Source organism: Coniophora puteana, assembly GCF_000271625.1.
Source record: "Coniophora puteana RWD-64-598 SS2 unplaced genomic scaffold CONPUscaffold_9, whole genome shotgun sequence".
Lineage (NCBI taxonomy): Eukaryota > Fungi > Basidiomycota > Agaricomycetes > Boletales > Coniophoraceae > Coniophora > Coniophora puteana.
This window is the reverse complement of record NW_006913061.1, coordinates 2,088,973-2,108,877: the sequence shown is the minus strand read 5'-3', so window position 1 is coordinate 2,108,877 and position 19,905 is coordinate 2,088,973. Positions and strand designations below refer to the sequence as shown.

At 53.5% G+C, this 19,905-nt stretch overlaps 10 protein-coding genes across 10 annotated transcripts; 8 read left to right on the top strand and 2 right to left on the bottom strand.

The window, feature by feature from the left end:
• Window positions 1-149: 149 nt before the first annotated feature.
• Window positions 150-1,340, top strand: CONPUDRAFT_59438 (glycoside hydrolase family 16 protein; the record flags this gene model as incomplete). Its single annotated transcript, XM_007772257.1, has 5 exons — window positions 150-214; window positions 270-437; window positions 495-591; window positions 652-1,210; window positions 1,300-1,340. 5 exons carry the CDS (start codon window positions 150-152, stop codon window positions 1,338-1,340), a joined length of 930 nt encoding a protein of 309 aa, XP_007770447.1.
• A 414-nt stretch (window positions 1,341-1,754) lies between these two features.
• On the top strand, window positions 1,755-3,902 carry CONPUDRAFT_83646 (uncharacterized protein). Its single transcript, XM_007772875.1, has 8 exons — window positions 1,755-1,839; window positions 1,997-2,026; window positions 2,126-2,468; window positions 2,550-2,768; window positions 2,827-2,843; window positions 2,901-2,930; window positions 2,987-3,120; window positions 3,173-3,902. Exon 8 carries the CDS (start codon window positions 3,442-3,444, stop codon window positions 3,661-3,663), a length of 222 nt encoding a protein of 73 aa, XP_007771065.1. The 5' UTR covers window positions 1,755-1,839; window positions 1,997-2,026; window positions 2,126-2,468; window positions 2,550-2,768; window positions 2,827-2,843; window positions 2,901-2,930; window positions 2,987-3,120; window positions 3,173-3,441; the 3' UTR covers window positions 3,664-3,902.
• An 807-nt stretch (window positions 3,903-4,709) lies between these two features.
• CONPUDRAFT_107817 (uncharacterized protein) lies at window positions 4,710-7,008 on the top strand. Its single transcript, XM_007772874.1, has 7 exons — window positions 4,710-4,875; window positions 5,022-5,086; window positions 5,156-5,335; window positions 5,399-5,671; window positions 5,726-6,100; window positions 6,174-6,350; window positions 6,406-7,008. The coding sequence occupies exons 2-7, from the start codon at window positions 5,046-5,048 to the stop codon at window positions 6,854-6,856; spliced, it is 1,497 nt and encodes a 498-aa protein (XP_007771064.1). The 5' UTR covers window positions 4,710-4,875; window positions 5,022-5,045; the 3' UTR covers window positions 6,857-7,008.
• A 520-nt stretch (window positions 7,009-7,528) lies between these two features.
• On the top strand, window positions 7,529-8,445 carry CONPUDRAFT_167177 (uncharacterized protein; the record flags this gene model as incomplete). Its single annotated transcript, XM_007772873.1, has 4 exons — window positions 7,529-7,534; window positions 7,613-7,657; window positions 7,810-8,071; window positions 8,147-8,445. 4 exons carry the CDS (start codon window positions 7,529-7,531, stop codon window positions 8,443-8,445), a joined length of 612 nt encoding a protein of 203 aa, XP_007771063.1.
• A 64-nt stretch (window positions 8,446-8,509) lies between these two features.
• On the bottom strand, window positions 8,510-10,390 carry CONPUDRAFT_145455 (DHS-like NAD/FAD-binding domain-containing protein). Its single transcript, XM_007772872.1, has 12 exons — window positions 10,157-10,390; window positions 10,090-10,099; window positions 9,994-10,037; window positions 9,920-9,931; window positions 9,666-9,870; window positions 9,473-9,613; window positions 9,335-9,418; window positions 9,217-9,275; window positions 9,093-9,164; window positions 9,007-9,040; window positions 8,848-8,954; window positions 8,510-8,793 (listed from the first exon to the last, which is right to left on the bottom strand). The coding sequence occupies exons 1-12, from the start codon at window positions 10,357-10,359 to the stop codon at window positions 8,718-8,720; spliced, it is 1,047 nt and encodes a 348-aa protein (XP_007771062.1). The 5' UTR covers window positions 10,360-10,390; the 3' UTR covers window positions 8,510-8,717.
• Window positions 10,391-11,006: 616 nt separating this feature from the next.
• Window positions 11,007-14,104, top strand: CONPUDRAFT_138534 (uncharacterized protein; the record flags this gene model as incomplete). Its single annotated transcript, XM_007772871.1, has 10 exons — window positions 11,007-11,260; window positions 11,319-11,688; window positions 11,752-12,032; window positions 12,092-12,124; window positions 12,174-12,224; window positions 12,279-12,450; window positions 12,506-12,777; window positions 12,855-13,409; window positions 13,434-13,791; window positions 13,844-14,104. Exons 6-10 carry the CDS (start codon window positions 12,301-12,303, stop codon window positions 14,102-14,104), a joined length of 1,596 nt encoding a protein of 531 aa, XP_007771061.1. The 5' UTR covers window positions 11,007-11,260; window positions 11,319-11,688; window positions 11,752-12,032; window positions 12,092-12,124; window positions 12,174-12,224; window positions 12,279-12,300.
• A 247-nt stretch (window positions 14,105-14,351) lies between these two features.
• CONPUDRAFT_127549 (WD40 repeat-like protein) lies at window positions 14,352-15,753 on the top strand. The gene is made up of 5 exons (XM_007772870.1): window positions 14,352-14,560; window positions 14,615-14,726; window positions 14,789-14,902; window positions 14,959-15,428; window positions 15,485-15,753. The coding sequence occupies exons 1-5, from the start codon at window positions 14,361-14,363 to the stop codon at window positions 15,633-15,635; spliced, it is 1,047 nt and encodes a 348-aa protein (XP_007771060.1). The 5' UTR covers window positions 14,352-14,360; the 3' UTR covers window positions 15,636-15,753.
• CONPUDRAFT_59184 (uncharacterized protein) lies at window positions 15,744-16,619 on the top strand (the record flags this gene model as incomplete). Its single annotated transcript, XM_007772238.1, has 1 exon — window positions 15,744-16,619. The coding sequence occupies one exon, from the start codon at window positions 15,744-15,746 to the stop codon at window positions 16,617-16,619; it is 876 nt and encodes a 291-aa protein (XP_007770428.1).
• Window positions 16,620-16,710: 91 nt separating this feature from the next.
• Window positions 16,711-18,609, bottom strand: CONPUDRAFT_156099 (uncharacterized protein; the record flags this gene model as incomplete). The annotated part of the gene is made up of 5 exons (XM_007772869.1): window positions 16,711-16,794; window positions 16,849-17,685; window positions 17,739-17,997; window positions 18,050-18,474; window positions 18,526-18,609. 5 exons carry the CDS (start codon window positions 18,607-18,609, stop codon window positions 16,711-16,713), a joined length of 1,689 nt encoding a protein of 562 aa, XP_007771059.1.
• Window positions 18,610-19,262: 653 nt separating this feature from the next.
• On the top strand, window positions 19,263-19,905 carry CONPUDRAFT_107804 (uncharacterized protein). Its single transcript, XM_007772868.1, has 4 exons — window positions 19,263-19,356; window positions 19,408-19,536; window positions 19,592-19,658; window positions 19,719-19,905. The coding sequence occupies exons 1-4, from the start codon at window positions 19,333-19,335 to the stop codon at window positions 19,799-19,801; spliced, it is 303 nt and encodes a 100-aa protein (XP_007771058.1). The 5' UTR covers window positions 19,263-19,332; the 3' UTR covers window positions 19,802-19,905.

Sequence of the window (19,905 nt, the reverse complement as noted above, 5' to 3'; positions counted from 1 at the left end):
CTCTCCTTACCACCGCTCTCCTGGCCTCCTCCGCCCTCGCTACCCACAACGACCACGTCTCCCGCTCCCGCCAGCACCACAACATCGCCGCCCGCGGCGATGCGTGCGCCCGCTCGGGCACGCCCACTAGCCTTGCGAGCACTGGCAGCATGTACAGCACCGCGAGCAAGGTCTACACCGTCGAGGACTGGTACTCGGGCGAGGACTTCTTCAAGTACGCTCCAGTTTTATTTTTTTCTGCGCAGCGGGATCCTGACACTCGTTTGCAGCAAGTGGGACTTCTGGGACCAGGCCGACCCCACCAACGGGCTCGTCGACTACCAGAACCAGGCCGATGCGCAGAGCAAGGGCCTCGCGTACGTTGACCAGACCAAGAACCAGACCGTCTTCCAGGTCGACTCGTGGTCCCAGGTTGCGGCTGGTGGCCACCGTGCCTCGTGAGTTGGTTTGATCTGAGTGGAGTCGGGTTTGATGTGCTAAGCGAGATATCACAGCGTCCGCATCTCGTCGCAGAAGACCTACAATGGCGGTCTGTTCATCCTCGACGCTGAGCAGATGCCCGTCGGCTGCGGCACCTGGCCGTCGTGGTGGGTCAGTAAACGATCCCCTCACTCTACTCGAGAAAATGTTGCTGATGTGTTACATATATAGACTGTCGGTAGCAACTGGCCGTACCAGGGCGAGATCGACATCATCGAAGGTGTCAACGGCGTCGGCGTGAACCAGATGACGCTGCACAGCGGCACGAGCAACGCGTGCACGATCACGAAGCCGTCGAACAACACCGGCTCGGAGAACTTTGTGCAGTTCAGCGGCTCGCCGCTGCAGCTCAACTGCTACTCGACGCAGGGCGCGGACGCGGGGTGCGGGATCAAGGACACGGCGACGACGTCGTTCGGGCCCGGGTTCAACGCGGCGCAGGGCGGCGTGTACGCGATGCTGTGGGACACGACCAAGGGCGTGTCGATGTGGAACTTCCCGCGCGACCAGGTGCCGCAGGACATCACGGACGCGCAGCCGCAGCCGTCGGGGTGGGGCGTCGCGGCGGGCTACTGGCCCGCGAGCTCGTGCGATATCGCGGCGAACTTTGTGGACCATGTGATGGTGATTGATACGACGATCTGCGGGAACTGGGCGACGGGCGCGTACGGCGCGTCGGGGTGTCCTGGGACGTGCCAGCAGATGGTTGCTAACGCGTCGAACTTTGCCGGTATGTGTTCGGTTCTTTTGGTTTTTTGTTGTTGCGGGTGTTATCTCGCTTTTCGTGTGGATGTGGAGCTGATTTTGATGTCTTTGTAGATGCCAAGTGGAAGATCAACTACCTGGCTGTTTACCAGTAAATTGTCGTTGCGGGTACGCGCGACGATGATGCGCACATGAACTATTTTGCGTTAGCGTTGAATGTTTTTTCGTCTCCTCGTATTGAGCGTTTTAGTGCTCTGTTTACACGATGCTTAGCTCGGACGGTCATGCGGAATACCCCTATGGTTAGATTAGCGTATGGCCTGTTCGAACCTTGTTATACCTACTTTTGAAGAAGAGTTGATCTCGTTGGTTGAATGCATGGCTTGATTGAATCATGTCTCGTCTTAGTCAGCGGTCATCTAAACCACGGGCGGTGTGTCGGAGAAGATTCCCACGATCGCCCTTTTCCTCATCCACGACTTGTCGCTTGCTGATGGATTCCCAGCCGCCGCTGCCGTTCCCGATTTCCGACATCACAGCGACAACATGGCCCAGAAGAGCGGTGAAGGCACGTCCCTGCTTCACCTCCACCGCCGACCAGCTGACCGACCGACCGCGTTTGGGACGACGGCGCCAGGCGTGCGCGAGTTGCAGGTAAGGCACATCCCCCCGTGTCTCACTACTGTCCATCCGTCGTTGATCGTGCGCTGATCTTTTGGGCGTGTTGACCGCTGCTCTTGTCCTCGTGCGCTTTTTTGTCTGTTTTTTTTGTTGGAATTGGAACTGGAACTGGGCGCGTACGTATATGAAGGCGCGATAAGATACGCTGCGATGGAAACAAGTGCGTCTTGCCCCTCTCCCTGCCATCTCTCTCTACTTCGAACACCAATATCTCATCCATGTCTCACACCGTGCGCGCCCGCTACTCGACCGCACACAGACCCTGCGGCGGCTGCATCAAGCGCGGGTACGGCCCCGAGCAGTGCATCGACGGGTGCGAGCACTGCCGCCGCGCGCGCGTGCGCTGCGAGGGCGGCAAGCCCTGCGTGCGCTGCCGCGAGGCGCAGCTCGAGTGCGTCGAGGAGATCAGCGGCGCCCTGGCCGCCGCCTCGTCCTCGTCTTCGTTCAATCCGGCCCACGGCCCGGGTGCGGACGCGGGGGACACACGCGGGGTGGACGGCGGCGGTGGGGCGCCGCCTGTGCTGGTGCTGCGCACGCAGCGCGCGAAAGGGGGGGACCGCGCGAAGCTAGCGTGTGCGGCGTGTCGGAGGGATAATAAGAAGGTGCGTTTTTTTCTTCTGCTTTGGGTGCTTGGTCTTGTTTGCTGCCTTTGGTACTGACGTATTGGGGTGCTTTGGTTGTAGTGCGACGACCAACGTCCGTGCTCGAGGTGTGTCGCGAGGAAGGAGGACTGCGTGCATGTGGGGCGCGGGCCGAAGCTCGTCAAGCTGCGCTGCGAAGGCTGCCGACAGGAAAACAAGAGGTGCGAGGACGGGAGGCCGTGCAGGCACTGTGTAGAGGCTGGCAAGGAGTGCGTGACGCTGCAGAGAAAAGGACGTGGGCACGGTACTCGTGTTAAAGCGGTGAGTGAGGGATTTGCGATGTGTCAGATATGCTCGCTGACGGCGGATAATGATGTAGGCTTGTGTGAATTGCAGGTAAGCTGAACATGTCCGCTTGTGCATACTAGTACCCATCGCGCTTGTGCATTTTAGACGCGATAAAGTGCGCTGCGGAGGATCCAGGTACGCTTATGCTCTTACACACTGCCAAACGCGAGCGCTGACGACCTGTGGAATAGACCATGCGAACCCTGCCTACGCAAGGGCTACCAGTGCACCGACCGCGGGTGCAGAGCCTGCATCCAGCAAGGTACTGAAGCCGAGTGCACGCACCGCAAAGACCTCGATCCACAATACTCCAACGACGAGCAAGGTGTGTTTCCCACTCTCCCCGCCAGCACCTCATGTAACGAAAGCCCTCACAGACGAAAACGCCATACAAGGCCGTAAAGGCGAGCCAATGGACTTCTCAACGACGCAGGCTCAGGTGCCGCAGCACCACCTCCACCACCAGCAGCCCGGCGCGCCGCCCATGTTCGCGGCGCCGATGGACCCATTTGGCCCTGGCCCTGCGCACTACCAACAGCTCGCGGCGCAGGCGGGCGTGGGCGCTCATGCTCACGCCCATGCGACTGGGCTCCCCCCGCCCCCCGGGGTCGCGCAGATGGTTCCGGGGACGCAGCCGTTGCAAGCGATGCTCGCTGAGGCGTTTGCTGCGCAGCAGCAGCAAGTGCAACAACACGCACAACAGCAGCAACAGCAGGGGCAGGGGCAGCAGGGCGGATACGTCCCTGTGATTGACCCTCAGATCGAGGCGCAGATGGAGGTGCCGCGGGCGAATACTATTGATCCGAATATCTCGTCGGAGAGGTTCGAGCCTCCGGTTCAGGCTACGCAGGAGTCGTCGGGTCGGTGAGCCGGAGGGCGGAGGCCTGAAGCTAGGAGTTTGAGGTGGTCAGTGGTCAGAGGGGCGGAGTGTTGATGTAGATGTGTGTTTTCATCGGTTCTTTTGACTCGTTTCTTTGCTTCGCTCGCGATCGTGTTATGTGTTTGTGCTTTGTGTTTCGCAGCTCGTTGAAGTTGTATCACTATGACATAGATTAGTGCGTACGTATACTGTCTGTTTTTTCTTGTAATTCCTAGACTTTGTAGAGCATGAAAAGGAGTGCAGTTTCCAAGCCTGGTGGTGGCAAGTTGTTGGATGAGCTGCTTGTATCAAATCACCTTGTAAATGTGCAGCTTAACAGGTGTCTATATTTATACCCTCACATGCACAAGTAGGTCTTGATAAGAGGAGGGTCTCATGGTCTCCAGGGGGCAATTTAGCTGGGTAGTGATCGTTTCACGACGTGACCGAGTCGTCTAAATTGCTTCCTTTCTTTATTTTTGTGAGAGGTCACAAGTTCGATTGCCCGTCGCGCCATGTTGTCTGATTTTGAGATTGGTGGTCAGTAGCTCGATGCACTCAGTGGATTCAGCGTCGTGACGCGGTGATGGGGGCGCGACGCGATATTTGAGGTTGTTTGTCTATGAACGCGGTCGGTCAACGGCGCCCAAGGCAAGGAGACCGCGCTAGCACGTAATTTGTTCCATCTCAATACTTCTTGTTTCTTCTTCTTCTTCTTCCTTTATACAATGTCGGCGTCAGTAGATGCCACATCGATATCAGAAAGGTGTGAAGCCATTTTTGCTTGCAATTTGACGAAAGGGATGTTCATTGCCATACACAGCCCGTCCATTCGGAAGACGTACAAAGGCAGCGCTAGAGTATGCTTACATCCCTTGCCTCAAACTAGGCGCGTTATTGAGTAGGAGGCTGAATGATTGGCTTTTTTAGAGGCGCAGAGGCGCAGTGGATTACTCCGAGTACGTATCCGTTCATGTGCCCGTGTTTATTGATTTATCAGGTTGCGCCCACCTTCTCATCACTGATGCCTCGTGTTTCAGGCTTTCATCCGGTGACGAAAACGACGAAGGAGACTTGGACGGCGAGGGCGAAGAGAAAGACAACTTTGCTCCCGAAGGAACTGACCCCCCTTCCACCTCCGCTCCTGTTGTCACTACCGCCACAAGCAACCAGCTACCTGAAACTCAACCCCTCCAAGATCTGTCACCCGAATTACCCAAGGTGGGAGCATTTTTTCCACACAGATACATACACGCCCCCTGTCCCCTCATATACATATACTGCGTCCGTGCTCTGTGGGAATGAGGGAACGCGTGATGAGCGCCTATTCGGGTTTTTGTGCTGACCCTAAGCTCGTTCGAATTCAGGTCACGCAGTCGTCGCCTGTGCAGATGCCTGAGGCCAAGGGTACCCCGAAGAAGGTGGACGTCCAGTGAGTATGCTCTGCATCTCTTACCCTGCCTTGTACTGTGTAACTGACTGCGCTTGCCTGCTCACTCAGCCTGCCTGGGCCGTCACCGAGACGGTCTGCGAGTCGTCGTGGGTCTGATGTAGCGAGTATCAAGCCGCCGAGCAAGTCCAAGAAACCGCATAGTCGCAAGTCCTCCGTTGCATCCCTGCAACGCTCCGCACTGGATATTACCGTCGATGACTCTACTGAGGCCAATGGTGCTACCGAACAGTGCGTCCGCGATCTCATGAGCCCCTCCCCCTATACAGTTCTCATGACAAACGAACTCTACAGGGCGGTTGACGCAGCAGCCAACTCGGACGACGATGAAAACGGGTCTGTAGGCGAGTCATCGAACGGCGTCCGTGTCCGGAGAAGCGAGGCAGCGCGCATTCAAGTCTACAAGGACCACCCCGACTGCGACGAATTTGAGGCGACGCGCGCGCACTGCTCGCGCTGCGACAAGTGGATCAGCCTCGGCAAGCGCTCGGCGTACTCGCTCCGCCCCTGGGAGATGCACCGTTCGAGCTGCGATAAGAGGCCGCCAAAGGAGAAGAAGGATCAACCGTACGTCCCGTTTCGTTAGTTTGCTATGGTACCCCCTGACTGAGCTCTGCGCAGAGCGACCTCCCCGCTTTCCAAGACGACCCCGCCGGCGACCGAGAACGGGGAGACTGAGGCTGCCCCGTCGCCCAGCGCCAATGAAGTGCCGGAGCCGACACCTACCCCCGCTGAGAGCGTCACATCAAAACCGACCCCGCCTCCTGAAGGAAAGGGGCTGTCGCCGTCAGCGGCGCGGGACGACACCCCGAGCAAGGCGGCGAGGAAGAACGAGTCGCAGAGGCGTGCCGAGTTGGAAAATGATCCGAGGGCGGAGGAAGTGAGGCCGAATGAGGTGCTCTGCAAAGGGTGCAACAAGTGGATCAAGCTGTCGAGCACGACGGCGTACTCGCTGGGGAACTGGAACGTGCACCAGCAACGGTGCACGGGTGCATCGTGCGTCTTTCGTCATTTGGCTAATAGTGATGTGAAATGTTATGTGCTGATGGTGAATTGTTTTTCTGTGTAGGACTAATTCGAGAGTTGCGACGACGGAGAGGAAGATCAAGCTTTTGAATGACCCGCAGGCCAAGTCGTGTACCCCACGGAGCGTGGAATGTGTCATTTGTCGTGAGACTGTGCACTTGGAGAGTCCCGTCGACTATGATTTGGCTAAATGGGAGGAGCATAAAATCGATTGCCAGCTGTGAGTTCCTGTGTTAATCATCTTGGAGAAAATACATCGCTGACAATTTATGCAGAACGTCACCGTTAGCCCGCTCCACATCGTTCGCAAAGACGCCCATGGGTGACCGTAGCTGGATATCGCAAGGTTCCATGGACAAATTAAATTCCTGGGGTTCCCCGATGGTGCTGGGTAAACCCGCATTTCAAGGAACCTGGTCTCAAGAACCGAACGGTATCTCCGCCTCCACCTTGCAAACTCCTTTCTTGCAAACTCCTCAGACGAGCAAGAAAAGAGCACGCGAGGACGAAGGTGAAGGCGAGACGGAGGAAGGCCCAGGATCTGCCAACCGCCCGCGGAAGGAGTCGTACGAGGCTCCGCAAGCGGAGGCGCCTAGCCCCTGGGGCTGGTTTATGCAGCCGTTCAAGGCGTTCGTACAGGGTTTCCGGGAGGGTCTCGGCCTCTCGGATTCCGTGCCGGCGTCAACATCGAGAGACGCGCTGAGTCCACTCGACGCGATCGACTGATGATCTCTACGATATGAATGTTACGCGCCGTGTACTATTGTTTTGGATAAATCAGTAGCTTACTATTTATCATTCGCTTATTTTTGTCCAAGTTACAACATGCTTTTGTCTATGCCAGTTCTATAGAATCTCCACGTTCATTTCATGTCGGCTAGCAGCGCTGTGTCTTTTGTTTTGTCTTTCCTGAGTTTATCTTGGAGAGGTTGCGCGTGCCCTACCGATCCACTCCCCCACCGTTGGCAGCACCGTGGCCACATGGGAGAGCTGGAGCCACTCAACTGCCACAAAACTGCCACCCACTGGACCACACCACCGCCGGGGTTTGCCGAAACCAGCTTACCTCGCCCCATCCACAGCCTACCTCCGTTCCTTTCTCTGCTTTTCTCTCCGCTCTACTCACTAAGAAGGCAGCAGAGCGTTAACCCTTGCTCTCGCAGTTTTCTCGCTGCCTCTCAGCGATTTTGTCCTCGTTAGTTCGGTTATTACCAGGGTTTAGTCGAAATTGTGGCGCTGACTTTACGCAGTTTTTTCCTACTCAGCGGTACTGACGCCGGCCGAGAGGCTCTTTGGGAATACTCTTGAAGCGTCAGACGCACGAGTCGTGCTCCAGACACTCCTTGTGCTCTCTCTCTAGCATATAACAGTACACTTGGGCTCGTCTGTTGAATTTTTATGTGCGTAAGCGCGCCAGCCTCCGCCATCCAGGGTCGTGCTGTGGCAAATATTGGCTCATATTTACATATTTACCATTTACAGGGGCAGCCCCAACAGCGCGCACTTAGTGCCACCGGCGATCGTGTCGTGCGTTGCTCTCTCCCGCGGTTCATTTCGCATTTTCGTTGGCTTATTTATGGCGTTGCGACTCGAACACCGCCGCTGTTACCTTTTTTTCTTCCTCCTCCAGCGCGCTTGGCACCGCTAACTTTGGTGGCGAGCTGATCACCCAGCCTCAGTCTCAGCCTCAGCCCCAGCCCCGGCTGAGCGTGACGTTCTCGCGCACGGTCGAGGAGTATCTGCGTAAAAAGCAGCTGGGCGACGACCCGATGGCGCGTGTGCTCGGCCCGTTTGCGCTCCGCTGCATGAAGTGCAAGGGCGAGGTGATGCTGTCCTCCAAGGGCGTGCCGTTTGATCCCAAGCACTGGATCAAGCACCGGGCGCGGTGCATCGAAGAAAAGATTGTAAAACCGAGAGGTAGGCCCAAGAAGAGACGCGTAGGTCAGTCGTGCGGGGAGCCCTGTAATAAATCATCGGACGGGAGATTATGCTGATGTGGAATTGCATTTTTTCCAGAGGAGTTATCCGTCGACGAGGCAGCTCCGGCGTCGACGGTGGGCGCGCCGGTCGAACTCAGCGACAGCCTAAGTTCGAAGAAGCAGAGATGCGATGCCACCACGTCCGCGCCGTCCTGTTGGGCGAGGGAGCGACAGTGTGAAGATCTCTCGCGGTGGCAGTCTTGGGATTGGGAAGAGCTACGATATCCCGTCTGGGCATACAAGGACCTAGCATGCAATCAAGAGGACATTATGGAGCTAGCAGTCGACGGATTGCCAGAAATTGCCGTTACGAACGACAAGAAATCATCGGAATAACGGGGCCGAAATCGATCTGCAGAACTCCCAGTTGCAAATATCTCCAACTGCCATCTATCGTTTTATTTTGTTTTACTTTTGCTATCGTTGCAAGTGACTTCTAACGCTACTACACATCTAATTAGTAATATATATTTCGATGTCGGATATCGTCCTCTCATTTATCAACAATTACTACGAACTACATACCGGCTGTTTGTAATTTCCCGCCAACTAGTGATAGTATTTAACTGGCGGGTGCGCCGCTCGCCCTTGAAAAAGCAATACATAAGCTAATTGGTTGGCGGCAGAGAAACGCCTGATCTAAGTAGGTAATTGATGTTGGGATCCTCTATTGCTCGGAAACCACTGTTTGGGTTTATTAGCACTGGGAAGGGAACGCGAAACAGCGGCGCGACTAACAGGACATTCTTTACTACATCCCGCATGACGAGTCCGCTTGCTATCTCGATTTTTTCGACGCCAGGGAGATCATCAGCGCGCGTGGGACCAACGTTCAACATGAGAACCTTGAGCTTAATTCAATTCGGTAATTCGATGCCATTTATTGGGTAAGCTCACCGGCTTGCGCAACTCAAGAGCGCGCTTAACTAGCCTGATATACGATTTAGTATAGAGTCACAAGAGGTAAATCACGTTCTTCGTACCTATATGCAGAATAAGTAGCCAGGGTCGTGCCCATCAAGAAAAGTTTATCGGTCTTCTCAACATCGCTAAATCTTCGAGACTTGTTAAGAAAAACAAGGAAAGAATTGATGTTACTGCACTCACGACCGATTCTTCACAAATGTTGGTATCGACTCTCCAAAGAAAATGACTTCAGGTTTTTGCTGAAGTACGTGAAATTGATAAATAGCTGGCTAGTATCCAGTTGCCTCTTCGGACTTACGATGGAGTTACGACGTCCCTCAAGCATACAGTCCGGACATTCAGGTACCACATAGTCAGAGTAGGATACGCCTTCTAGTTCAACCTGGATTACTAATCAGCATCCAACTGAAAGTGTTTGGGAATGAAACCTCTTCACATCACCATCAGGGTTGGTCTTCGGCTTGTTCCCGGTACGTTCTAGATTGTCTACGAACTCTTTCCATGTTGGATTACTGTTGGATAATCTATCTTGAAACTCGTCTCTTTCCGTGACATGGCCAAATTTGCAATGGACGCGCTAAAGGCGAACGCGTCAGTATGTTGATGTCACAAATTACGGGACAGCGAACGTGGAGCGTGCCATGCAGCTCTAAAATGTGTTCTTTGATGCGGGACTCGGTCCATAGCCGCGATATTGCCTTGAAGTGGAGGCCGTCTACGTTCTGAGTGATGAGCTGAGAGATGTGGTTGGTGTACTGGAGCGCAGCGATCGCATAATGGGTGGTATTGGGTAGCGCGTCGCGCACGGGTGGGTATCCGAGGTACGAGCGCAACCTAGTATGAAGTCTTGGTATGATGAATTCTCAAGGGCACTTGAGCGTACCAATATCGCTGCCTAGTGGAAGCCAGCTTGCTCCTTAGTGGGACACCTGGATAGCTAACAAGAGCGACACGTACCGAAATGCAAAACCTTTGTCACTCTCCTCTATGAGTTCATGATACTGAGATACGTCATAGTTGAATGTGAATATCATACGCGGTGGGGAGACTCACAAAGATGGGCCTGTCCAAGACTTTCGTGAGCGTTAGTGAACACGGGAGATGTCGTTATGAAGCGTACTTGTAGTTAGGATTCATGTATCTACCATCCTGGCCACGGTATGCCTTGATCCCGGAGTCGACACTGACTCCGGCTCCCGTCAAGAGGGTGACATTTCCGGACGCGAGAAACTGGGCGATGCGTTCGGCGGCTTCAGCAGGAGAGATGGTCGGTTTGTTCGCGCTGTTCAGGACATGTGGGATTGTAGGGATAGAAACGCGCATATGTAGGCTGCCAACTTGATGAAGTTCGAGCCTTGTGGTCAGATATGGGATTGGGACGCAAGCCGGATAGCTGCCGGTCAATGACGGAAGCTTAGGATGCGCAGGATCAATTCTTTCTATAGCACTCCGTCGCGTCAGTTCCGTTGACCTCCTTGCAGCCTCTTTCAACAGCCAAAGCAGCTACCAGGACCCTTTCTAATGCAAGTGCGTCATTGCATGATCACGTAAGTATCTCTTGAACCCAAACAGAACCCCTCTTCGTCTTGATGCATTGATGCCCCAATGTAGGTGTCTTGGATTGAGGACCACACCTATCTACTATGAGTCTTGCCATCGATGGCTCCAGCATAACCTTCTGTCGTATGGACCAGGTTACTTGGCCTCCAAAGGTTAAAGAGCATCTGCTATCTATGCCTCAAACAAATACGCAGGTAGATCACTTATGACTTCGCTTTGCTCTTTGTATTCACGCCTTCTACTACAAGGGCTGCGAGGCATCTAGTACTATAGGTTTGGGTCACACCAGCATAGCAACGTCTGATGTAGGCTTTCCCGCCCTGAAACACGGAATGTCCGGTGAACCAGCGAGGCTGATCAACATTATTGTTCATGCCACACAAAGCCACGCCGGGCCAAGTGCATTCATCGTGTCCGTCTCTTGACATGCTCTTCCACCTTCACTTGTTCATGGGCTGAGTTCTGGTGCAGAGAGAAACCAGCCTTTGCGACGTCTAGGCCGTGTATACCAGAGTACACTGACCTCGCCCCCTATTACCCCCTGGCCCTCTCTGCCACCCTGTTAGTGATGCAAAAGGTCCAAACCCGCAACCTGCGATCGAAAATGTCAGTACGCCCATTACAAGTCTCATCCGGATATCACTCGGTGGACAATGGCGGCGGTGTGCGTGCAATATGTTCTTCTGACCCATTATTGCTGATATTGTTTCGTATGCTCCCAGCAACGCCGTAAGCGCCGTCGTGTAGTAAATAGCTCATCTAGTAGCTATCATCAACTCGATCCCTATGCAGAAACGGCCAGCTCCCATTCTCACGATTCATCGTTGCTTACCCAGAGCCCCGGGGAGCGTATGGAGAATGCTGACCTTTGCTCCCAGCGATCTCTGTTTGCAAACCACCGCGAGTTCCCGCCTTCATTGCCAGTCATCTGTGTAGCAGAGCAACCTGCCATCGTCTCTTTATTGCGTAGCGCGGTTTACCAGCGGTTTGTTTGGGGGGTTAGCGAACCTATCAAGGGAATCACATTTTCCCCGACTTCGCCCATGGTCCAGCTTCTCCTAGCCTGGCCTGACATGGAGAGATCTATGGACGGTTTAGTGAATTTCCTGGGCTTTTTAGAGACATTGCACTCTAATCGTTGCTGGTGCATAGTAGCCATTGGTCGTAATTGCAAGCAACCCGTCTCAACGCCTCGGTCCAACCCTAGGCTGGTTCGATCTTCGGACTTATTCGACAGCCCTGGTACTTGAGAAGTACCTTTCAGAGGTCCTCGAACGCTCAACGCGCTTCCGTCCCGTGACAAGTACCCGTGCTTTAAGTGGTGGATTGCTGGAATGGCGCTTTGATTTCGTCAAAAATCAGACGCCTGAAGATTTGCCACAGTGCAAAACAGCGTCCATACAGGCATGGTCAGAGGGTATCATTGCCGATAAAATGTTTGTTTAGCATCACATCATACTATTAAACTATCGGATTGACCGACCTCATTTGATAGCCCTGCAGAAGGCCGAACAAAGCCATGCAAAAGGTGTTTAATCCTCTTTTGTCGTTGAGTTTGTCCGTAGACTTATGTTTAGTGAACTCGATAGGGGCTTGCGCAGGGGGATCGGAAGATATACGCATTGGCAGTACGTCAAACGCTCGCTCCGCCGCAGTAATCAACCTGATCTTCGCCACGGCAGCCTTATATCGGGCGTTGTCAATATGAAAAAGCCCTCAGAAGCCATGATTAATTGGCTTTGGGATCGCACAACCGCGTTACATTCACTCATTCCATTGACTGATATGAGTGCCCCTCCTCCTGCTTATATATCCCTCATCTACTTCGCATGGCATACAGATTGGGACGGTTCGGTATGTAACGAAATCGCTATTCTCGCTGATTGTGAATATCAATGAAAGGATATAGGACCCTCTTCCAACAGTGCAAAACCCCTACCGTCGCCTTAGACGCGAACTGTTACTCGCTAAGGATAGTTACTGCCATGCGCACGAGACTCACCAACCGATCGGACCTGTAGCCACGGAGCTACGCACTGATCTCGAATTTATATTGGCAGCATGCGCCCAGGCGAGATGTCAAAGTGAAGATGCAGCTAACAAGGGCACGCATATAACTTGCGATTTTGTTTGGGATACTTTGATAGCAAAATTATTGCACGATCAAACATTTCAAGTACGGTTCGTATCCTCTTGACATGATTACATTTGTCACTTCTTTTTCCCTTGCGAGCCATACTGAAAGATCCTCACTCCAGCCATGCAGCCGTAATTGCACTCCCTCGGAGTACAACGGCAGATCGTTACGAGGAGCCTAAGTGGCACTACTGTGCTAGGTACACAGTTGGACAACACAAGATTTATGTGGGCAAATTCCGTGACGCAGCAGAGTTGGTTCCGTATGCCCGGTCACCTCTAGCGACACAAGCCCTCGACGCATCCGCGACGCTCACTCGGTCCCCAGGACCTGGTCCTCGTGATCACGTACACGAAGCCATCCTGGATCGCGCATCGAGGGATCCTGTAGAAGCAATTTGCGATGCCGTGGCGACAGTCTCCCTGCCTGGATTCGTGGATAGTACCGCTTCACCTGCTCTTCGACACGCCGCGCGCTCCTTTGGTCTAATGCCCGCCAGCCTTCTGGCTCCAGCAACTGCCATCGCCCGAGGAGAAACACCCTTTTATCACGGAATATGCGATCTTCCTTCAACTCATGAGCGCCTCGCGTCCGCGTATGATCTGTTTTGTGCCAACATCCCTTCTGCAGGACTTGTCGCGGAGACAGATGGCTTTTTAAACCTGGATATGTCATCGTTATCATCGCTTCCTGTTATTAGTTTTTCTTCGGTCCCCGACAGCGCTCTGGAGAAGAAACAAGTCCCTTGTCTAGCGTGTGTACCTCCTTCCGCCCAGTCTCTGAATTCCACCGTCGATTGTGATGCTGCTGCTCCCTACTGCACACCCGTTTCAGAAGACCCTCTTGCTCTCGATCTTCCGCTCCTGTTCGTCAATCACACACCTCCTGAAAAGGTCCTTTCGTATGTTGGATGCCACAAGCATCGCTTGTCCGCAACTACCGGAGCAGCGTTTCTTGGCGCTGCTGGACTCGATAGGGTGCCTGTTTTCAGCCTGGTGACGGACGGTTGTCGCGGGGTGATTACGTGTGCTTGGTCTGAGGCTTTTGGTGGGTTCCAGGTCAGTATTTCCTGTACAGTATCCATGCATCGAGCCTACTGAACATTTATAGCGAATAAAAATTGCAGAACGCAATGGCGTACTCTTTGATCTCAGAAATCCACTATCCGCGTTCCACTTTGCAACGTTCCTCGTGCGGCTCAAGCACGAGCATGGTAGAATGCTGAGAGAAAGAATGGATGAGCAAGCTCTGGCTCGTCTACGTGAGCGGCTAGAGAAAGGCGAATGGGAAACGCGTTGGACCATGTCGCATTACATTGAGGAACAGGAGAAAACCTCCGAAGGAGATTTGGAAGATGTTGTATCAGAGTAGTGCATTCCTGATTTCGATCCTAGAGTCTACTCTCACTGTTCGCCATGCTGATTCTTATGGCCTGTCATTACTTGGGCTTAACATGAAGATAAGTACTATTAGTAGTTCTTTGTCAGGGGGTGAATGACGGAAGTAAACATCCATGCGACTCGGAATTACATACACTCAACGTCCGGTAAATCCGGGTAAATCCGCTTGCCGAAGTATACTTTGGCTCCTGAATCTTCTCCACATCCCTCGACTGCATGCCACCACCATGAACGTTCCTCGTCCCCCACTTGCCGGCCTTCAGACGCCTGGATTTGCCCACTACGCTGTCGCATGGTCGCCATTTCACACCAATCGCATTGCGCTCGCCTCAGCAGCTAATTTCGGCCTGGTTGGAAACGGCCGTCTTCATTTCGTCACAACAGGACCGGGGGCTGGGCCACAGCAAGGGCTTAAGATCGAGAAACAGTGAGCTCGCTACTTCAAGTATTTTGGAGCTCGCCGCCCAGAGCATTATTCCAGGTTTGACACGCAAGATGCGCTCTATGATGTTGCTTGGTCGGAGTTGCATGAGAATCAGCTGGCAACGGGCTCCGGCGATGGTTCGGTCAAGTTGTGGGATGTCATGCTGAACGTGAGTGATAGCACTACTCCCTAGACTCTGTGGCCGACAGCAGAGTAATATAGATCTGCTAGGATTATCCGATCCGAGCCTGGCACGAACATACGCGTGAGGTTTTCTCGGTGGATTGGTCAAATATCAAGAAAGACACGTTCGCCTCGTCATCATGGGACGGGAGCGTGAAACTTGTAAGTCTTAGTAGTCATACTCGAAATCAGCTCGGAAGCGCTTAACTATTTCTAAGTGGATGCCCGACCGACCGCGGTCCGTCATGACTCTACAAGCGCATCCTTCCTGCGTGTACCAGGCGCTCTTCTCACCACACCAGCCCGATATAATTGCTACATGCTCGACAGACGGCACTATGAAGATATTCGACCTCCGAGCACCAGCCTATGCGACCGGCCCCGCAGCAAACGCGTTCACCGCTCCTCTTACCGCCGCCGCCCTGACTGTTCCCGCCTCAGGAACAGAGATCCTTAGTATCGACTGGAACAAATACCGACCGTTTGTGCTCGCCAGCACAGGTGTTGACAAGATGGTCAAGGTCTGGGATTGTCGAATGGCGCAGCAGTCGGTGCCGAATGCTCAGGCTGTCGGGGGTACGTGTGAGGTTCAGCTGCCGGGCCACGAGTATGCGGTGCGCAAGGTTCAGTGGAATCCACATCGCGCGGAGGTGCTTGCGTCTGCGAGCTACGACATGACATGTAGAGTGTGAGAATCTGTTTCTTCGCTTTAGCTTTGAGCCGTGCTCACATATCTTATCACAGCTGGAACATGGCTCCCGGGGTGCCCTCACACCTCATGCATATTCACGATGCTCACACTGAGTTTGTTGTTGGATGTAGCTGGTCTCTATATGAAGAGGGTGTGATCGCCAGCTGTGGATGGGACGGTAGACTGAACCTCTTCCGTGTCTGACACTGTTGTCGGTGATGCGGTCCGGTGAATAGGGGCGTTTGCCTTAATCGTGTAATCTATCCATTGCATCTTACCTTTGCTCTACAACGTTGACGACTTGTCGATACTATGTCATCCGCCATTCTGACTGAAAATCGAAGATCAAGGGAAGTTTCAAAGGAAATTGACGATCCCGAGGATATTTTATCATCTTCGTTACAGACGCTCTATGATTATGCCCCGATCACCTACTCCGCACCCGGATCTCTGTTCACTTACCCTCCAAAGCACCAGTCATCTTCACACACACCTGTAGATTCTATCAACCTTCGCACACCAGAAACACACTCTGCCAATTGGTCTTTGCACGCCTCAGCGATATGGGTTGCCTCGCTCTTCATCGCGGACAACATCCATAGGCTCGGTCTAGACGAGAAGACCTCGAACTCAGACAGCCCTATCCGAGTCCTGGAACTCGGCGCAGGCGCGGGCCTCCCTTCGATTCTCATCTCAAAGTTTTACCAGAACGTCTCCGTCGTAGTTAGCGACTACCCCGACGAGAGCCTCATCCGGACGCTGCACCAGAATGTCGAGGAGAATAAAGCCTCGGGCCGGTGCACGGCGGCCGCCTACGCGTGGGGGATGGACACGTCCACGCTGACGTCGGCGGGTGCCTCTGGAGGGCCGTTTGACGTTGTGATCGCTGCAGACACGCTATGGAATCCCGATCTGCACACGCCGTTCATCGACACGCTCGCTCGGTGTCTTCGGAAAGACGATGGGGCACGGATACACCTCGTTGCGGGCCTGCACACGGGGCGGTATACCATTCAGGCGTTCCTCAATGCCGTCATCACCAAGGACATCGGGTTGGCGCTAGAGAGCGCGACAGAGCATGAAGTCAGTGGGCAGGGCCAGAGAACATGGGACGTCGATCGCGCGGAGGGCGAAGATGAGCGAGAGCGGAGAAAATGGGTGGTATGGATGATTCTGAGGTGGCATTAGGTGTAGTAGTACATCGCGTTCCAGTGTCCTTAAGTCCGTTCTGTCATAAATACATGATAAATAGGGCTTTTGAAAACAGTCAAGGTAATGGCTATATGCTCGAGGGACCGCCGCCGTTGACATCCGGTTCGTTGCCGAAGGTGAAGACTTTGACCATGGTTTCGCCTTCGTACTCCTGTAAAGATTCCGTTAGAGCGACCCTCGCGTTGAAGAAGGCATCCGAACATACCTTGTAAATCACAAGATTATCCTCCGTGGCATCAACCCATGTTATATCATGGCAATACTCGCTCCTCGTCCACACATACGGAACAGGCACATTCTCGCCCACATGCGAGATTGCAGGCAGCTTCCCGTGCCAAAACCACGGCGGCTCCGCCTGCAACTGCGACTGCGCCATCGAGCCCATGATCTCCGCCGCGTGCGGGTTGAAGTCGATGATATGGAGCAAGCTCGGTACGGGTGTGCCGTTGTCACCGCAGGTTCGCGTGTTTTCAAGCAGGACGACGCGCTGCCCGACGACCTTGATCGAGTCCCCCTCGTCCGGCATGTTGACGATGGTGCAGTGATCCTGCCATTCTTCCCAGCGGAGGAATTCTTCGCCCGGCGTTCCATCCACGAGCCCGAAAAGGCTCTCGGGGACGACGAAGAGGAGGTTGCGAGAGTAGCCAGCAGGGATGCTGTCCGGCTTGAGCTGAACGAAGACAACGAAGAGACGCTTGGAGGGGTCGGAAAAGAACGTTGTGCCGGGAGAGATGCCAGAGGTAGCCTTGGTGGACACGTTTGGATAGATCTTAACGAGCGATACAGCTTTACAGAAATCGGGGAACTCGAAGGTGCGGAAGTGACCGATCTGTGGGTGGGACGCGAGACTGCTGTTGTCAAAGATGGATAAGCGTGGTGCTTCTAAGCCATGCTCGATGGCGTAGAGGCCATCGGACGTGCGCTCCCAAGACGAGCCCGAGCCCGAGCCTTCGCTGTCCGAATCCTGGTCCACGTCTGGCTGGGAAATTGCCAGGAGTCGCGAGTCGCTGATGATATCAAATGAAAGCATTTCGCCAGCGTACTAGACATGATGTTAGGATGAGGTCAAAAGCTGAGCAAAGAAATAAAGCATACTCTTCTCTGTCTACTAGCGCTGTTGACCCAATCCACAACGAGGAGCTCGGTAGCATGCTCGCCATCGACAATCTCAAACTGGAGAGACACGCCGACGTGATCTCCGTATATCTCGATTTGCTTGATAGATATGCGATGGCCTGCGGGTTGAGTGCCCCACCAATCTGTCGGGAAGGTAAAGCGTAGTTGGCTAGCGCGAGCATGCTTTTGAGCAACCATGAGATCGAAGAAGTAGATATGCGCCAGAATGGCCGTATTACTGTGAGACTGATATAAGTGATAATACGGGGATCGCAAGTATGAAAGCGTACTTGGTTGGAAAGTGAAGTTCTCCAAGAACCATTAAATTTTGAGTAGGGTCTATAGCGATCTTGCGAATATCGAAGGGAACATTATATTGTCGGTAGAGTAAGGGTGTGGATACCGGTCTTCGGTACGAGCGCAGCTCGAATATTCGGAGAGTCCACTGGAAAGCGGCGTTTGGTATCCCGGTTTCGCTGGCGTGATAGAGGAAGTTGCCTGAGACACCAATGATGGTGGGCGGCGTCGTGCGTAATGCGTCCAAGTGGAATTCGTTCAGTGTGGCCCAGCCAGTCTGATGAGCAAGAAGTCGTGCCAGACGATCGCGGACGGACACGGTGCTTGTTGGGCCATCCCTCATGCCTCGCAGTGCCAGTTCGTATTTGTATCGTAAAGCGGTTGTTCCAGACACGATTAAGAAGACATCTCGAGACGCCTAGAAGGTTGAGTGTCTGGTATCTGCACGAGCAATGAAGGTTAAGCTCACCTTACAGCAATTGAAGACGGACAGCTCGTCGAGTTCTTCTAGGATTAATAGGATAATTTCCTTGGCGAGAGTAGAGAAAGGCATGTCCTGCACACCGACGCGGGGAAAGCGCTATCGAGCTGGTGCGAAGGACAACCCATGGCACATTTATACGTCGGATTACCCGGCGTCGGCGGTAGCAGCGGGGAGGAAGAAACAAAAGAGATGTACGTAGCGCGCGTCGGTGCTCTGTCAAAGAAGTAACCAGTGAGAAAATGGTCGAGGAAATTTAAGCCGTTCGGAGCACGAGGGTATTGGCGGACGCGAGAGGGCTGAGAGGGATGCCGGTAGTGTTGATTACGCTCACCGCTGCGTCGGGGACGAGCTTCCTGGAAGGATGAGAGAAAGAATTGCAAGGGGATGCGGGTCGCGATCCCCATACCAACGGTCACTTGCAGAGGGAGCCAGAGCGCGTTGCGTCTTTGTTTCGAGATGAGGATGCAGAACAATAAGATGCATCCCGGTTAGGGAAAGCGCTGCCCAGACTCACGTTATTTCTGATATGTTTTCTAGCGCAGCATACAAGACAATTGGTTCGTTTGCTAAAACTTGACGTTAAGCTCTTATTCCGCGGAACAGCAGCATGTTTCGGTTCACGGGTGGATCCTCAAGCGCACTGTGGGCGTCGAGTGGGCGTTTGTCAGGTAACCGCCAGTGTAGCAGTGCCGTGGGAACGGATATTGCGGCCCGATCGCTCAGCGATACCAAGTGGCTGTGCTCTACCCGTTCTCGTCACCGACACGCTCTCCAGGTCTCCTCCTGTCTGCAATGGTGTGCAAGAAGTGCGAGAAGGTAAGGCATAATACAATGTCAGCAATTGAATTGGCTCACCTTCTTGAATAGAAACTGTCCAAGGTAGCTGCCCCAGATCCATTCACTGCTACCTCTTCCAGCGTAAAGGACGGTTCTCGCAAAGTTGGGGAGAACAAGCTGCTTGCAAAGCCAGGCGGCAGCACGAAGAATCGCTTCCAGGTGCGTATCACAATACTTGGTCATCGCTACTTTGTATCTCATAAAAGTACTTTAGCCTTACAAGTCGAAATGTAAAGACTGTAAGCAGCCCACGACGCAGAATCATGCCAAATATTGTCATGGTAAGTACTGTGACACCTTATTTATCTCTCAATAAACGTTGATTTCATACGCTTTTATAGGATGTGCATATCGAAAAGGTCTATGCTCAATATGCGGGAAGCAGATTATGGATACGACAGGGTACGTAATGTCCAACAAGTGATTGGAGAAATCGGGCGAGTAGCCTTTGCATTCGTTCCTGTATTTGGTGCCGTTGAAATGTAGACTAGTCTGTAGCAATATAATACCAGCTTGCAGCGAGAGCTG

Coding starts and splice junctions, on each gene's coding strand:
- CONPUDRAFT_83646 (XM_007772875.1), top strand. CDS start 3,442: ATGCTCGCTGAGGCGTTTGCTGCGCAGCAGCAGCAAGTGCAACAACAC.
- CONPUDRAFT_107817 (XM_007772874.1), top strand. CDS start 5,046: ATGCCTGAGGCCAAGGGTACCCCGAAGAAGGTGGACGTCCA. Junction 5,087..5,155: donor CCGAAGAAGGTGGACGTCCA/GTGAGTATGCTC, acceptor CTGCTCACTCAG/CCTGCCTGGGCCGTCACCGA. Junction 6,101..6,173: donor CAACGGTGCACGGGTGCATC/GTGCGTCTTTCG, acceptor TTTTCTGTGTAG/GACTAATTCGAGAGTTGCGA.
- CONPUDRAFT_145455 (XM_007772872.1), bottom strand. CDS start 10,359: ATGCGCGTTTCTATCCCTACAATCCCACATGTCCTGAACAGCGCGAAC. Junction 9,276..9,334: donor AGGGACGTCGTAACTCCATC/GTAAGTCCGAAG, acceptor CACGTACTTCAG/CAAAAACCTGAAGTCATTTT. Junction 8,794..8,847: donor GATGTAGTAAAGAATGTCCT/GTTAGTCGCGCC, acceptor AAACCCAAACAG/TGGTTTCCGAGCAATAGAGG.
- CONPUDRAFT_127549 (XM_007772870.1), top strand. CDS start 14,361: ATGAACGTTCCTCGTCCCCCACTTGCCGGCCTTCAGACGCCTGGATTT. Junction 14,727..14,788: donor TGTGGGATGTCATGCTGAAC/GTGAGTGATAGC, acceptor TAGATCTGCTAG/GATTATCCGATCCGAGCCTG. Junction 15,429..15,484: donor TACGACATGACATGTAGAGT/GTGAGAATCTGT, acceptor ATCTTATCACAG/CTGGAACATGGCTCCCGGGG.
- CONPUDRAFT_107804 (XM_007772868.1), top strand. CDS start 19,333: ATGGTGTGCAAGAAGTGCGAGAAG. Junction 19,357..19,407: donor TGTGCAAGAAGTGCGAGAAG/GTAAGGCATAAT, acceptor CTTCTTGAATAG/AAACTGTCCAAGGTAGCTGC. Junction 19,537..19,591: donor GCACGAAGAATCGCTTCCAG/GTGCGTATCACA, acceptor AAAGTACTTTAG/CCTTACAAGTCGAAATGTAA.